The sequence below is a fragment of the Callionymus lyra genome, chromosome 19 (genome assembly GCF_982586985.1).
Source record: "Callionymus lyra chromosome 19, fCalLyr1.hap1.1, whole genome shotgun sequence".
Taxonomy (NCBI): Eukaryota; Metazoa; Chordata; class Actinopteri; order Syngnathiformes; family Callionymidae; genus Callionymus; species Callionymus lyra.
The window spans coordinates 3,014,601-3,027,232 of NC_141836.1; the positions used below are offsets into that span (position 1 = coordinate 3,014,601).

Genomic DNA, 12,632 nt, shown 5'->3' on the forward strand with positions numbered 1-12,632 from the left:
CTCTATGAAGGGTTTCAACAATTATACAGAGACTTCCAATAACCATAAACGGAGGTTCAAAGGAAAATAACTTGACAGTTTGGGGAAAGTAAAGTTTGTTTTGCAACCGAAACTGCTAAAAGATTTGACGCCCCTGATCTAAACCTTCTTCCTCTGTTCGTGTCTCGACAGATCAATCCCACAGCGCCCCCTTCAGCTCCGAGAATGAAGCTCAGGGAGGCGACCACGCCGTGTGGCAGTGCACGCCGCCGCCCTCTACCTCACCAGCCGGGGAAACGGGCGCCGACGCGGGCGGCCGAAGCCCCTCGCCTTCCCGCGACCTGCAGGGAACCAAGAAGCGAAGCTCCAAACCTGCGCACCTGAGACGCAACATCAGGTACGAACGTGACGATGGAAGTTGATCATTCCTTCTATGACTTTCTTTCTGTTTTCGCACTTTTGTGACCCAACGTGTCGTCTTGCTTTCCAGGAAATTATTCCGGGAGCATCAGTTGGAGGCAGGGACCAAAGCTGCCCAGCAGGAGGAGCTAGAGAGGCGGCGGCGCCTCGAGCAGCAGCGAACATCCGATTTCCCTGAAACAATATTGCATGAACACAACACCGGTATGTTTTAAATCACATTAGATGAAGTTTGAAGACGAAATACTTGACTTTAAGATTGAGTCGCACAACAGAGCAGTGACTTCCTGAGCTCCAGACTCTTATTAACGACAGTTGGTTTCAACGAACGACTCTCGTCCTCAGGGGAAGTGGCCAAACATGACTCCTCCAGGCGCGACGCCATTCGTCACGACTCCATCGAGATCGTCCAGAACGAACTCAAGACCTGCGTCTCCGCTTTTCCTGCCAAGGAACACTCGCGCCAAACAGGTGAGACGCGTCCGATGCTAAAATTCATTCCATTATTGTTGAGAACTGACTTGAATCAACCATCAGTATTGAGTTATGGGAAAGAACATTGAGGCTCTCATTTTTTTTTCTTCAAACTCTTCATTCAAAACTGCTTTAGGCTTCAATTATCTCGAACCCTCTAAAGGGTACACAATGTTCTCATAACCCGCAGAGTCCGTGACGCACTTCTGAGTCATGCACGGATGAAAACAACCCACTTGTCAAGACGTACGACTCGAAACATAAGTTAAGATAAGGGGAGTTTTTTTTAGAGAGAGAGAGAGAGGAGAGGCAGGGGAAGTGCAGATGGTCACAGTAAAGCCAACTAATTCCTGCCATGAGCCAGACTACACACTTTTGAACGCACACAGGAAGACAAAGTTGCGCACCACAGTGGCACAGTGACATTTTCTAGTTAGCGTTGTGTAACCGGTCTCCCCCCCGCCGCTCTAATCCTCCTTGTATAACCAGCCATTCACTGCCGTTATATAAGGTCACACACACACACACACACACACACACACACACACACACACACACACACACACACACACACACACACACTTTTCTCATCTTCCTACTGCCAGCTTGTCTGACTTTATCTCATTGATATAAAAAAGTTCAAGTTTCTAAAAACGCGTCCGTCTGCAGGTCCCAGCTCGGGGGAGGACGACGCCATCGTTCCCCTCAGCCGCGAGTCCAAGAATGTCTCGGGCGAGAGCGAGCCCCGAGGCACGCACACGACCGACGCCGTGGCCCTGCGCGACCAGCAGGGCCGAGTGCTGGTCAACGTCAAGCGCCCGGAGGTCGACCCGGACATGTTCCTGTCGCCTCAGCTGGCTCGAGCCGTCAAAGCTCACCAGGTACGGAACTCATCCTGGATTCTCTGTCGGTTCCAGATGTTTTCAGGTCGTCGAGCACTTTGTTTATACTATTTAAGGAAGTGGTCGCACAATTAAGTTCCCCCCCGGGGCCACATTCTTTGTCAGGGGCCGTCAAGCAAAAACAAGGGAGTGAAAAGTATAAAATCAAGTATTCAATTCAAGATTAATTTGCTAAAATATTGTTTTATTGTTTTATTGTATTTTGTTTTTTAATTTGTTATAAAAGCAGGTTTTCCCAAACATTTTATATTTACTTAAGAGTCTTTGAAAACCGATAAACTCACTGACATGACTTAAATCCTGAAAATAAAACTTTGTATATAAAGACTAGTTTTGAAACATAGAAAATAACATTATAATAATCATAATAATTTTATTTATATACCACTTTTTTAAACTGTAGTTACAAAGTGCTTTACATAAAAGCAAATAACTACAGTTAAAAACGACACGATCCATTAAAACATCACAGGAATAATAACAAGATAAAACGACACGCATTCCATTCAAGGAAAATATTATTTAATAAAATGATTAAACACTTAAAATAAAAGGAGAGTAAATGCCCAAAGGCTGTAAATGTGTGTTTTTAAAAGAGATTTAAAACATTGCTACATTGTTAGCTTATAGATGACCTTTGACCTCATGAGGGCCACATGCATTCGAGCTAATCCAGAAAAGAAAAGTCGTCCGGGCCGCACTTTGTCCAGGTCTGGTTTAAGGCGTCAAGCAACATGTCGTCTGCATACAGAGAGACCTTGACACGTATCGTAACCTATTCTTGACAATACACACCTCGATTAAAGCTCGTCCCGCTCGTCCTCAGTCTCTCACCATCATGTCTTCAACACCTACAGTTAAAACATTTAAATCTTCTCCTCCTCAGATCAAGGGGATCCGTTTCCTGTACGACAACCTGGTGGAGACTCTGGAGCGCTTCGAGAACAGCAGCGGTCTGGGCTGCATCCTGGCTCACAGCATGGGTCTGGGCAAGACCCTGCAGGTCATCTCCTTCATCGACGTGCTCTTCAGACACACTCAGGCTCACACCGTCCTGGCCATCGTGCCCGTAAGCATCATCATCATCATCATCATCATCATCATCATCGTGGTCGTCCTCGCCATCATTCACACTGACTCGTCTTCGCAGGTGAACACGCTACAAAACTGGCTCGCCGAGTTCAACGTGTGGACGCCGGCGCCGGAGACGTTGCCTCCAAAAGCCTCAGCCGGTCTGGTGAAACCTCGCTCCTTCAAGGTTCACATCCTCAACGATGAACACAAGTGAGTCGTCACCGGAAGATGTTCCTAATCTGCAGCTGTTCGGGTCGGAAAGATTTGAGATTTTCCAGCGAGCGGGATTTAGGAGTAGAACGCGGAAGGAATGTCGTAACGCGAGAGCATGTTTTCAGGGAAGCGGTGAAGCCTGTATGTGACCCAGTAACCCAGTAACCCTGGTGCCGTCGCTCGCCGCGTCACTGCGGCAACACATGACTTTCAAATCTGGAGTTAAGATGTTTAAAGTAGGATTGTATGATTGTTTATAGGAAAAATTAACACAAGGTTTAGATAAAATGAAAGAATCTGCTTTAAATCTGATCAGATTTTTAGTGATGTTTAGTCACATAAGAAACATTAACGACGAGTAAAACTAATTATTATTTTAACTGCTTTACGACAGTGAGTTGGAGACGGCAGTTGCATTCATTTACACAAATAAAAAACCTTCATGGAAGAGTAATACACCATAAAGAAACTCCTTCTCTCGTTTTTTCAACAAATGCAGTTTGTAGGGCTTTAGCCAAACACTGACCTGACGATATGATTCAACCTGATATATACTACAATAAAGATACAATATTTAAATACACACTCACATAGTATTTTGTTAAGGGAACACTACATTTTTTTGTCATGTTGTGATTGCTCTCTTTTTATTCAAATAATAGAACTGAAAGCTTGAAAATATGTCCAAACATCAGCTTTCAGAGCTGCAGGAGGAGTCCACTGTATCCTCTCATCCTCAGTCATCGCCAGGATGTTTCATTGTTCCTTTAGTTGCTGAGGACGTAACGACTGCGGTCTTGACGTTTAATTGCAAAACCAAAATGAACAAACAATGTGAACTTTTGTGTGTTCATTTTGAATAAAATAATGTAATTACTTTTTTTTAAACTCTCTTAATTTAATGCAAATAAACTAAATCACTGATCCGTGATAGGAATAAAAAAAAAGTCGAAACAGTTCTGTTTAATATCAATGTAGTAAAGTGAAAAACAATCAATATACATGTCGCGTATCGATTGGTTTCTCCCGCTACTTGTGCTCAGGGTCAATGCAGTTACGTGTTTCGAACAGTGGAGGGAGCCATAAACCAGTTTAGCAGAAACATAAAGATCATTTAAATGGTTTTTTTCCAGAACCACAGCCAGCAGAGCCAAGGTGGTCCAGGACTGGGCCCAGAGCGGCGGCGTGCTGCTCATGGGCTACGAGATGTATCGCCTGCTGTCCCTGAAGAAGAAGTTTGCAGGCGGGAGGAAGAAGAAGAACAAGAAGAGCCCGGTGGTCGTGGACCTGGACGAGGAGGACCGACAGCAGGAGCTTCTGATCGGTGAGTCGCCAGAAGTTCATCTCGAAGAGCAGAGTTGAACTGGTCGAACCCTCCTGCAGGTATCGAGAGGGCTTTGTCTCGACCCGGGCCGGACATCGTCATCTGCGACGAAGGCCATCGCATCAAGAACTGTCACGCCAGCACGTCCAAAGCCCTGAAGAACATCAGAACCAGACGCCGCGTGGTGCTCACGGGCTACCCGCTCCAGAACAACCTCATGGAATACTGGTGCATGGTGGACTTCGTCCGACCCGACTTCCTAGGTGAGCGTTCGCTCCGTGTTTGGAAGGACACGCGTGTAGATGTGTGGCTCTGACGGTCCGATGCGTTCCAGGAACCAGGCAGGAGTTCAGCAACATGTTCGAGCGTCCGATTCTGAACGGGCAGTGTGTGGACAGCACGCCTCAGGACATCCAGCTCATGAGGTACCGGAGTCACGTCCTGCACAGCCTGCTGGAGGGATTCGTCCAAAGGTGAGAGACTCTCCAATACATTTTTGTTTTTATTGATTTACAATATACATGCAAGTATTTGAAGCGTAGAAAATATAGTTGTTGATTGTTGAGATGCAATTTCTTTGTACGATCCTTGTACTTCCTTGAGTCGCCGTCCTTAAGTTGTTTTTATTCCCAGACGCGGTCACGACGTCCTGAAAGACCACCTGCCCCCAAAGAAGGAACATGTGATCCTGGTGCGCCTGAGTCCCCTGCAGAGGGCGCTCTACACAGAGTTCATGAACCGCTTCACCGAGGCGGGAAACTCTGGGTGGCTCAGCTTAAATCCACTCAAGGCCTTCTGCATCTGCTGCAAGGTGACCTTTGACCTCCTCAAGGTCTCCTCAGATCTGAGGCTTGAACTTCTGTTTTTGTTCAAAAGGTGTGGAACCATCCAGACGTGCTGTACGAGGCCTTACAAAAGGAAAACATGGCCACCGACCAGGACCTAGACCTGGATGACATCACTTCCTCTGCACCAGCACAATGTCCCACAACACCCAATCAAACCTCAAAGCCCCAAGAGAGCCCCGCCCCCAATGGAGGTCTGAGTCTCAGCCAGCTGCAGGAGAAAGCCAACCAGGTCATCACCTATGAATGGGTGAGTAAAGAAGAAGTTATCAACGTGTGTCAGCTCTGGACCTGATCCTGTGTCTCCACCAGGCCAGAGAGATCATGAGCGACTACAAGCCCGGCGTGCTGGAGAACTCGGCCAAGATGGTCCTGCTCTTCCATCTGATCGACGAGAGCGTCAGGAAGGGAGACAAGATCCTGGTGTTCAGGTGAGACCCCCAACAGTGACTCAGCATCTTCTGAGCACGTTCATGTTCCTAACCGAGTCCTGGACCTCCTGCAGTCAGAGTCTGTCCACGCTGACCGTGATCGAGGACTTTCTGGCTCGCCGACCCGTCCCTGCCTCGCCTCACACGTCCAGCAGAGACAAGTCCGGTCACACCTGGATCAAGAATCTCAACTACTACAGTAAGATCATCTACTTGATGTGGAAAAGAATCGTGTTTAGAACCGTTGCCCAAAAATCAATAACCGAGTCCATGTCCAATATAAACAAGCCTGGTGTCAATAAAGTCTCAAAACTTTATTGACACCAGAGCGACGATTCACAAGCTTTTATTAACAATTGTTAAAAGATACGACGAGAACAACAAGTACTTATGTTATTGTAAGTAAGAAGATAAATATATTATTGTTCTGCAAGGACACTACGGGCGTACTACTACTACTACGTACCCTTGCGGAATAATACTTCGAAATCCCATGGAGTAATACTCACAAAAGAGTACTTTGAATCCTTGCGAAAAAATACTTCAAAGCCCCGCCAAGTGATACTTGGAAGCCTCGCTAAAATACTCCGGAGCCCCAGGAAAAGTACTCTGTGGCCTCGTGAAAGAATACTTTGAAGCCTGGCGAAAAAACACCTCGAAGCTTCGCAGTTCAATAACCACTAGGACTCTCCAGAGTTGACGTCTTTATTACATATGCTATAATTCGGTACTTTAAGTCTGCCTACAAGAATAGATTGTTGTCTGATAACTACCGGAAGGGCTTTAATGTAATGGAATTAGGTGTTTTAACGGAAACAAAACCCTTCAGTGGTTCCTTAGCGCAACTATTAAATTCCAATGTGTAACCGGTTACACGTTGGTTAGAAGCTTGGATTACACGTGTGTTAAATGTTTTAAATGTTGACACCTTTAATATAAATGCCTATAAAAACTGATATCAACCCTTTGAACCTCTTCCAGGACTGGATGGAAGTACGACGGCTTCTGAGCGCGAGAAACTAATCAATAACTTCAACGATCCTTCCAACACGTCGGCGTGGGTCTTCCTCTTGTCCACAAGGTAACACTCGCCACCCGTGGATCATAATCTGCAGCTCGGACTCACACGTTCCCTCTCAGAGCCGGGTCGCTGGGCGTGAACCTGATCGGGGCCAACAGGGTGGTGGTCCTGGACGCCTCCTGGAACCCGTGCCACGACGCCCAGGCCGTGTGCCGCGTCTACCGCTACGGCCAGAAGAAGCCGTGCCACATCTACCGCCTGGTGTGCGACTTCACGCTGGAGAAGAAGATCTACGACCGGCAGATCTCCAAGCAGAGCATGTCCGGTGAGAGCAGAGGAACACGGACTCGTGGACTCACAAGGAGGTCTGGTTCTGAACGACCTCTTCTCTCCTCAGACCGGGTCGTGGACGATCTCAACCCCGTGCTGACCTTCACCAGGAGGGAGGTGGAATCTCTGCTTCACTTCGCGGAGGAGGAGCCGGACGCCTCCAAAGTCCGGCTCAAGTCCCAGGGCGACTTCGAGAGCATCCTGCAGAGGGCGCTGGACCTCCATCCTCAACTCATCACGAAGGTAGATTGAACGTCGTTTCTTCAGTGGAACCTCAAAGTCCAGCTCGACTCACCTCCTGCATCTTCTCCTCCAGCAACCGTTCTCCCACGAGTCTCTGCTGATGGACCGCAAGGAGTTCAAGCTGAGCAACGCCGAGAAGAAAGAGGCGAGAAAAGGATACGAGGACGAGAAGCGAGCGTCGGTTCCGTACACCAGACCCTCCTACGCTCACTTCTACCCGGCCAGCGATCAGAGTCTCACCAACATCCCGGCCTTCAGCGTCAGGAACTGGTCAGTTCTCTCTCTTTGTTCCTGCTCTGATGCTTTTTTTTCAAGTTAAAATGTTGTTAATTTTAATTTCTTTATTCAAACGTTGAACTTTTTTTAAATTCATTTTAAAGAATCAATTTTTAATCATTTTAAATAAAATGGTGTAAATAAAAAAAGAAGTATTTTCTTATTTATTTAATTTATAGTCTTTTAAATTCAATATAAAATGTTGGTATAATAGAGTCACCAGACAATACCAATGGAGCACCGAGCTACTCGATCCAACTTTGAGCCAATCACGTGACGAGCAGGCGATCATGTGACTGACGTGTCAATTCATCATAACAGATTCATAAGCATTTTTAACTTTTGACTTTTTTAACTCTATTAAACCAACATGAGTGAATTTAAAAGAACACTATTTTAAAAAATATATAGAAATAAACATTTTTTTAAATTGGACCTTTAAAAAAAGAAAGTATTGAATTTCAATGCTTAAAATACAACATTTAAAAAACGAGTTTCTTTAAAATGTTAAATTAATATAATATCAAATGTCAATAAATATATTAAACCTCCAGAGGGATCAATAAAGTTGATTCTGATTCTGTTGACTCTTCCAGTAACTCTTTCCTCTCCTCCGTCAGGCGACCACCCACTTGTCTGAAGGAGAAACCAGTGAGCAGCGCACACCCGGTCCAGTCCAGCCCGGCCCCCGTCACGCCTCGTCCGGTGGAGGAAGCCGCGGCGCCGAGCAAGAGCCCGCCGAGCCTCGGGGGGTTCCCCATCAGCTGCCTGCAGAAAGTGGGCGTGTTCGTCCAGAAGATCCTCACCACGACAGGTGAGTCCGAAGGAGTTCAATCTCCTCACGGAGCCCATGAAGGTTCGACCCGGTCCGTGACGTTCTCTCGCTTCCCCTCAGACATCGTGATTCCCGGCACCAACAGCTCCACGGACGTCCAGGCCCGGATCCCGGCGGGTCAGAGCATCCACGTCATCAGAGGCTCCAAAGGTACGAGCGCCGTTCGATTCCAACGAGAACTCGTGATGACGGTTCTGTTGTGTTTCTGCAGGTTCTTACATCCGGACTTCAGACGGACGCATCTTTGCGGTCAGAGCCGCGAGTAAGAACAAGACGGAAAAAAGTGATGACGGTACAACAGCGCCACCCAAAGGTGAGATGATGAACATTTGTGGTTGTAGTATTTCATTCATAATTCATTACATTTGCATTAATCGAGTTTTACAAATATTTAAACATGTGTTCTATATATTTAATGTGATATTCAAAACGTATTTATATATAATATATATAATTCAAGTTTTTATATATTATAAAAACATGTGATTCAAGTTTATTAGCAGTTTTAAAAACTTCTTAATTGAACATTTGTTCGCGTCCCTCAGACTCTCTGGTCCAGACCGAAGCGTCCCTCAACGGTTCCGTCTCTCCGGGGCAGAAGAACTTCCATCGCTCGGGTTCCCCTGACGCTCCAGAACTCCCGGGGGAGCCGCAGAACCTCTCGTCCGGTCCCGGTCAGGAGGGAGATCCGGGCAACGGCGTCGTCTCTTCTCCCGCCAAACCGGTCCAGAGCAACGGAGGCGTGATCCATCACGGGGTGGTCCAGGACCTGAGGTCGGGGGTCAAGCGTAAAGCCTCCGCTCCCTCTCTGGACGAGCGTCCTCACAAGTCTCCCAGCAAACACTCGGGCCAGGGCTTCGTCTTCCCCGGGGGCTACAACCTCCCCGTGATGGGGGGCGCGCTCGGGCACCCCCACCTGTCGGGCTCGCCTTACTTCCCCCCCGCACACCCTCGCCTCAGGGAGGCCAAGCACATGTACCCCGAGCTGTTCGGACCGGCCGCCACCTCCACCGCGGCACCGTCCACCACGACCTCCACCTCTTCTTCGCTGAGCACCCGCATGTCCAGCTTCCCGCTCACCTACAGCCCGGCGGGTCTGTACACCGGGGGGCTCCCGGGTCAGGCCGCCACCCCCGGCCCGGCCGGAGCCAGCTTCCTGTCGCAGTACCCGTCCACTTCCTGCCAGAAGAACGCGCCTCTGAACGGCCGCGATGACGACGACGACGACGTCATGGAAGTTCAGGACCAGTGAAGCTTCGGCTCGAGCCGTTTTCAGAACCGAGGACGTCGTCCCGTCGCGTCGTCGTGACCACGAGCGGAAGGCGTGATCGTCGCGTCGGAACCGGCTCCGACCGGTCTCAGAACTGAGGAGGAGACTCTGGGATTAACTTCCTGCTTCCTCTCTCTTGAGTGACGCTGGCTGAGGCTCCGCCCACCTGACACTCTCGCTTCTTCTCGCTTCTTGAACCTGATCAGTGATGGATTGAAAGTGAGTATTTGTGTCGGTTTTTTTGTTGTCGCGATGAAAACCAAGCAATTTGATTGAATCGGTCGCGGACTGAGGATTGTAACTCGTTCTTCTGAGACGTAAAAAGGTGGATTTTTAAAACAGTAAGAATGTAAAACTCTCGCCTTGACCTTGGCCTTCTCTGGAAACTCTTTAAGGCATCGAACTTGGGAATAATCCGTGTCGTGTTTTGATATTCACGTCGACGCCTACAAACCAAACTGTGAGCTTGACCTTGTAGCGCAGACGCACCGACAGCTTCTTGATGCCTTCTTGCCTCCGTCTTTCTGAATGTGAACCGTGAGCGAGGAGCAGTGAGCGAGACCCTCGTGCCCTCGAGCCACGTTCACACGCACCTGGCGCTCAGTTTACAGAATTGACCCAAAAAAAACAAGTAAATATTGGTTTGGGGGAAGAAAAAAAAAAAGGTCAACTTTTGATGAGTCAGCATAAAGTGAATACTGACTTGTAGACTAAAGCGATCAAAACGTTGTACTTATGATGAGTCGGCATGTATTTAATGTTGGTTTATAAAGTAAATAGTCTACGTTTGATGAGTCAGCATCTAGTAAATGTTTGTTTATTAAGTAAAAAAGAGATTAAAAGTCAATTTTTAGATGAGTAGGCGTGTAGTAATTATAGTTTATCAAGTAAAAATGGATCAAAAAGTTCTACTTTATGATGAGTCAAAATGTTGTTTAGTAAAGTTGATCCATCTGTAGATAACGTATGATGAGTCAGCGTATTCACTGGGATACTCTCAAGATAAACATGACGTTGTGATGTCATAAAGTTCTGCCAGGAACAAGTCTAGATGTGAGGATCATGTATTTGTTGACGCCACAGAATGAGAGCAAAAAAAAAAAACGCCATAGAAAAACCATGCGGCTGCTCACGGTCCGTGTGAACGTGGCTCGACTCTCGCCGTCTTCACTGTAGCCTCGCGACCGACGATGCAAACACTCACTCAAGCCTAAGAATCCTTCAGACGTCCCGAGGAACGACTAACCAGAGCCACCGCCGTGGTTTGTGTTGTTTCTGTGTTTGTCGTGTCACTGCAGACGTGAGCTGTTTATAGTCCGTGACACACGGAGACCAAATCCTCCCAGAATCCTCTGGAAGATCCTTCACCGAACGAGCGCGACGAGCCGACGACACACACTTGGATCATCTTCTCGTTTTCATAGCGAGATCTCAAGTTTACCTTTTTTTTCTTGTTGGGAATTTACCAAATTTAATTTATTCATTTCATATTTATTCCTGTATTTTTTTTTATTATTTTTTTATCTTTTTTTTCCGTGTCGGTTTTTGATATTTTTGTTGTTAAATGAACATGTTCTAGAAAATCTGCCAGTCTGATCCAGCGTCCGCGTCCACTTTGAGCTTCGACGGTGAAAATCCTGCCGACGAGTTCAGGACAAAAAGTGCTTTTCTTTGCTCTTTGTTTCATGTTTTTTTTATATATCTGGTCAAGAGGCGTCGCTGCCGACAAACTCTGGTTCTGGGTCATCTTGGAAATCCTCTTCAAGGTTTCTACTTGAATTTTTCATATCTATTTATTCACGTCGACGTCGTTGGACGAGCCATGTTTAGTCGGAAGAGACGGAGCTTCATGTGAGGATCTGTTCGTGTTTGACCTTTGATCCTTTGATGAATAAACGACACATTCAAAAGATTGTACTTTTCTTCGGTAGCGTTTGCTTTGGTCGAGGAAAGCGGAGTCTTGGCATTTGAATCTTAAACGTTGTCACTAACTACTCAAAATTCAATATTTTAGCTTTTTTTTTAAGTTCATATACTTTGGTTATAAATATATTGTTCAATTATTGTTTTAATTGACTTGTTGAGAAAGTTTTTATCACACGAAAATAAATCACACAAACTTTCTCTATTTTAAACCACTTTTAAATAAGAATATTTAATATTTCCACAAAGGAAATTAACCCATTAGTTGATTATTAATTATGTTCAATGTAATCACAATTAAAAAATCACATTTAAAAAAGAAACAAATGCCTCATTGGACCCGAATAAATGTTATTCTCTGTAGCCGTCGCTCTGCATGCAACTTCTGTGACTCGATGTTGTGTCTCTGCTGTGAAAACCGCTCGACAAAAGACGCACAATCTAGTGTCAAAGGTTAAAAAAAAAAAGATTGTTCTCATTTCAACTGTTCTGTGGCTCGTGTCGCTTCTGTTCTCCTGAGAAGATCCAAATAAAATCCTGGATTCAGTTTCGGCTTTTCTTTCCTCCGGAGGACGATCACGGATCCAGTTCTGGGACGTGTTCCACGAGTCCAGACTTTCTGATGTGATGAGGATCACGACAGGTTCCTCCAGTTTCCTCTGGAGCTCATTTCATGTTCAACAGGATTTCTGGAATTTTTACTTCAGCGAGTGAAACAAAAACTAAAGTACGACTCAAAAGAATCAGAAATATGTTAAAAATAAACATAAAAAAGTTGTTGGGCAACATGTTTATATACAGTAAACATTTGTATGTATTTATGTACAGAATATACACTTTAACAATCAAAAAATAGAAAAATATAAGGTTTTACATAATATATTTCGTTTAAAAATTAAAGTTGGAAATGTTTTTTTTTATTAAAATTGTTAAACTGACTTTATCTAACTTCCAATCTGACTTAATAATAGATTTATGGGATGGACCATAACTCGGTTGTCACGCTGTTAACATTGAATGTTTAAACCTAATTTATTACATGTATTTCTACATTTAAAACAAAACAAAACGT

General features: G+C 45.7%; 1 protein-coding gene across 3 annotated transcripts in view; it reads left to right on the forward strand.

Moving 5' to 3' along the window:
• LOC148058966 (helicase ARIP4-like) overlaps window positions 1-12,107 on the forward strand; it is a 31,566-nt gene extending 19,459 nt beyond the window's left edge. For all 3 annotated transcript variants that reach the window (XM_087782489.1, XM_087782491.1, XM_087782490.1), the window contains 21 exons: window positions 172-376; window positions 470-603; window positions 745-870; window positions 1,543-1,754; window positions 2,662-2,844; window positions 2,926-3,059; window positions 4,196-4,386; window positions 4,446-4,649; window positions 4,721-4,859; window positions 5,020-5,197; window positions 5,263-5,481; window positions 5,544-5,662; window positions 5,737-5,861; window positions 6,644-6,743; window positions 6,803-7,008; window positions 7,081-7,256; window positions 7,330-7,526; window positions 8,153-8,346; window positions 8,428-8,517; window positions 8,579-8,680; window positions 8,913-12,107. In XM_087782489.1, coding sequence (XP_087638615.1) covers window positions 172-376; window positions 470-603; window positions 745-870; window positions 1,543-1,754; window positions 2,662-2,844; window positions 2,926-3,059; window positions 4,196-4,386; window positions 4,446-4,649; window positions 4,721-4,859; window positions 5,020-5,197; window positions 5,263-5,481; window positions 5,544-5,662; window positions 5,737-5,861; window positions 6,644-6,743; window positions 6,803-7,008; window positions 7,081-7,256; window positions 7,330-7,526; window positions 8,153-8,346; window positions 8,428-8,517; window positions 8,579-8,680; window positions 8,913-9,619 — 3,941 coding nt within the window. In that variant the 3' untranslated portion in view covers window positions 9,620-12,107. The remainder of the gene's footprint in view (window positions 1-171; window positions 377-469; window positions 604-744; window positions 871-1,542; window positions 1,755-2,661; window positions 2,845-2,925; window positions 3,060-4,195; window positions 4,387-4,445; window positions 4,650-4,720; window positions 4,860-5,019; window positions 5,198-5,262; window positions 5,482-5,543; window positions 5,663-5,736; window positions 5,862-6,643; window positions 6,744-6,802; window positions 7,009-7,080; window positions 7,257-7,329; window positions 7,527-8,152; window positions 8,347-8,427; window positions 8,518-8,578; window positions 8,681-8,912) is intronic.
• The last annotated feature ends 525 nt before the right edge of the window (window positions 12,108-12,632 follow it).